Source organism: Arachis ipaensis, chromosome B06, assembly GCF_000816755.2.
Source record: "Arachis ipaensis cultivar K30076 chromosome B06, Araip1.1, whole genome shotgun sequence".
Classification (NCBI taxonomy): Eukaryota; Viridiplantae; Streptophyta; class Magnoliopsida; order Fabales; family Fabaceae; genus Arachis; species Arachis ipaensis.
The window spans coordinates 136,131,494-136,133,833 of NC_029790.2; the positions used below are offsets into that span (position 1 = coordinate 136,131,494).

Here is a 2,340-nt window from a genome sequence, read left to right on the forward strand (position 1 = left end):
TTAAAAAAAAAAAAAAACTCTTCTTCTTATACACAAACAAACGCAATACTAAAACTAGAATTTGAATTAATTTCAAGTCATATTGTTTCCACAAGGTCGAAGAGTTGGAGAATAAGAGATCAAATTAATTCTAATATTATCCCATTTATGTTCACATATTTCTTTCAATCTCCAACAACTTTGATCATTGAAACAATAATATCCATACACTTTTCTCCCGGTTACAAAAACCAAACAATTCCCATTAACAATTCTAAACCCTTGAACATTAGGATTTTCTTCCTTCAACCCTATCTCTTCAACCTTAATTTCCAAAATCCTTTTCCATTTACTTGACTTTGAATCTATCAAAATCCATATAGTAAAACAACCTTTCATGTACCTAACTAAGCAAAGAGAATGATCCAAATTCTTCTCCTTCCCCCATTCAAAAATTCTTAGATCACAATTCCAATCAAGAGAAGCTTCTAAAGTATCTTCTGGTAGGTTGACCGTCGTTGATTCGCCACCGGCCGCAAAATCATAGGCCATTATATATAGTGGAAGATAATGAGAACCCTTCTTAAAAACAGAAGGACTATTTGAAATCAGAAACAATTTTTCTTGAAGATAAACAGAATTATCGAGTCTCATATTCATTGGACCAACAAAAAAATCATTCTCCATTCTTCTCCATATACCTTCTTTTGACGAATATAATTTAATAATAACATGTTGCCCCCATTCTGGTGTCCCCTCAATCAAAATTATCAAGTAATCATCCAAATAATCCAAACCCTTATTATTCATGCACTTGAAGAAAATATTGGCTTCATGAAAAGGACTTTCAGGTAGAGTGGATGGAGTAGTAATTGGGAGCCATGTTTGTGTTATAGGGTTACATAAACATAGCTCCTTATTACTATTACTTTGACACAAAATTAAACCATTGCTTGAAGCAAGAATTTTTACCTTCTTCAAGAATTGCAAGAAATTTCTAGGCAGCTGCTCATGGAAATTCGATTCTTCTTCTCCAGCCGGTGACGACGGTGACAGTGGCGACAACAGATGGAATAATTCATCCTTGTCGAAGTTATTGAAAAATATTCTTGGTTGAATGAAGATGTAAGTATCATCTTTTAGAGATATATTTTGTGCATGGTTCATCCTAAATCTGGCTCCATGAATTTCATGATGAAGAGATTTGCAAAGAGATTGAAACTTACATATTGATTTTGTTGGAAGAAAGGAAAATATGTGAAGCAATTCATCCTCACACAATGATGCCATATTTTTTTTCTCTTTGTCGAAGTTATATAAAACTCTAGCTCTAGCTGATAATTTGATCCTATACATATTTATATATATAGAAGAAAATTTAATTTAAGTGCTGAATATTGAAAAATTTGGTTTGTTTTCTTTTAAGATCACATTATATTTCTTTCTGATTTGCTTCTTTCTATTTTTAGATATTATTTTACGCGGTAAATAGAATTATCTTTTTATAAAATTAGAATATCTCAATTCAAAATTAGAATATCTTCTTTCAAATATGGTTTAAACTTTAAACCAGCGATAGTAATAAGATATTAATTGTTTTAATGGTTAGAAACTTAAAATCTATTTCGTCAATTTATTATAAGTTTATAACTAATTGGTTGGGTTCAAAATAATGTATTACTTATCAAATCAACCAATAATTATTGGTTCCTGATTCTTTTCACTTATTTTTCGATTGATGTGTAATTATTTTACATGTTAATTAGATACAGTAAAAAAAATAGATATTTATAATAAAATTTTTGTATCAAAATTTTAATATGTTATTTCTCTTAGTTTGACAAATTAATGATTAATTCGTTGCGGATTTGAGTATCATTTGAGAATTACCGTTGGCTAATAGATTACTACTACATACACAAAGTAAAATTTAAACTCTTGATATTTATTTAAACAGACGAATAAATTGATCAACTCAAGTTAGTTTATAAATAATTTATTTTATTATTATATAGTATGATTTTTGGTCTTTACATATTGCAACTTAAGACATTTCAGAGGTAAGGTCCGAGGTATCATTGGATGGGCTAAGTCACAACTCACAAGCCTATGAGTTCTGATCCAACTCAAAGTTTTTGGATTGACAAAGGCTAATGGATCGGAAACTTTGTTATCTCATAATAAGTCACACTGTTCAAGTTGGGTTTTGGATTGAAAAGTTTGCAATTCATGAAAGAGCATGTTTGGGAACTCAGACAAAAAGAACTTGTTTTTCAAAAACCGTTTTTTCTTTCAAAAATAAATTATGTTTGGGTATAAATATGAAAATAGCTTATAATCAAAATACTAATTTTAAGCTAA

General features: G+C 29.4%; 1 protein-coding gene across 1 annotated transcript; it reads right to left on the minus strand.

Annotated features, from left to right (window-relative positions):
• LOC107647778 lies at positions 73–1,269 on the minus strand. Its single transcript, XM_016351827.1, has one exon. The coding sequence runs from the start codon at positions 1,267–1,269 to the stop codon at positions 73–75; it is 1,197 nt and encodes a 398-aa protein (XP_016207313.1).

Excerpts from the sequence above, each read along its gene's own strand:
- LOC107647778 (XM_016351827.1), bottom strand. The coding sequence starts at position 1,269 with ATGGCATCATTGTGTGAGGATGAATTGCTTCACATATTTTCCTTTCTT.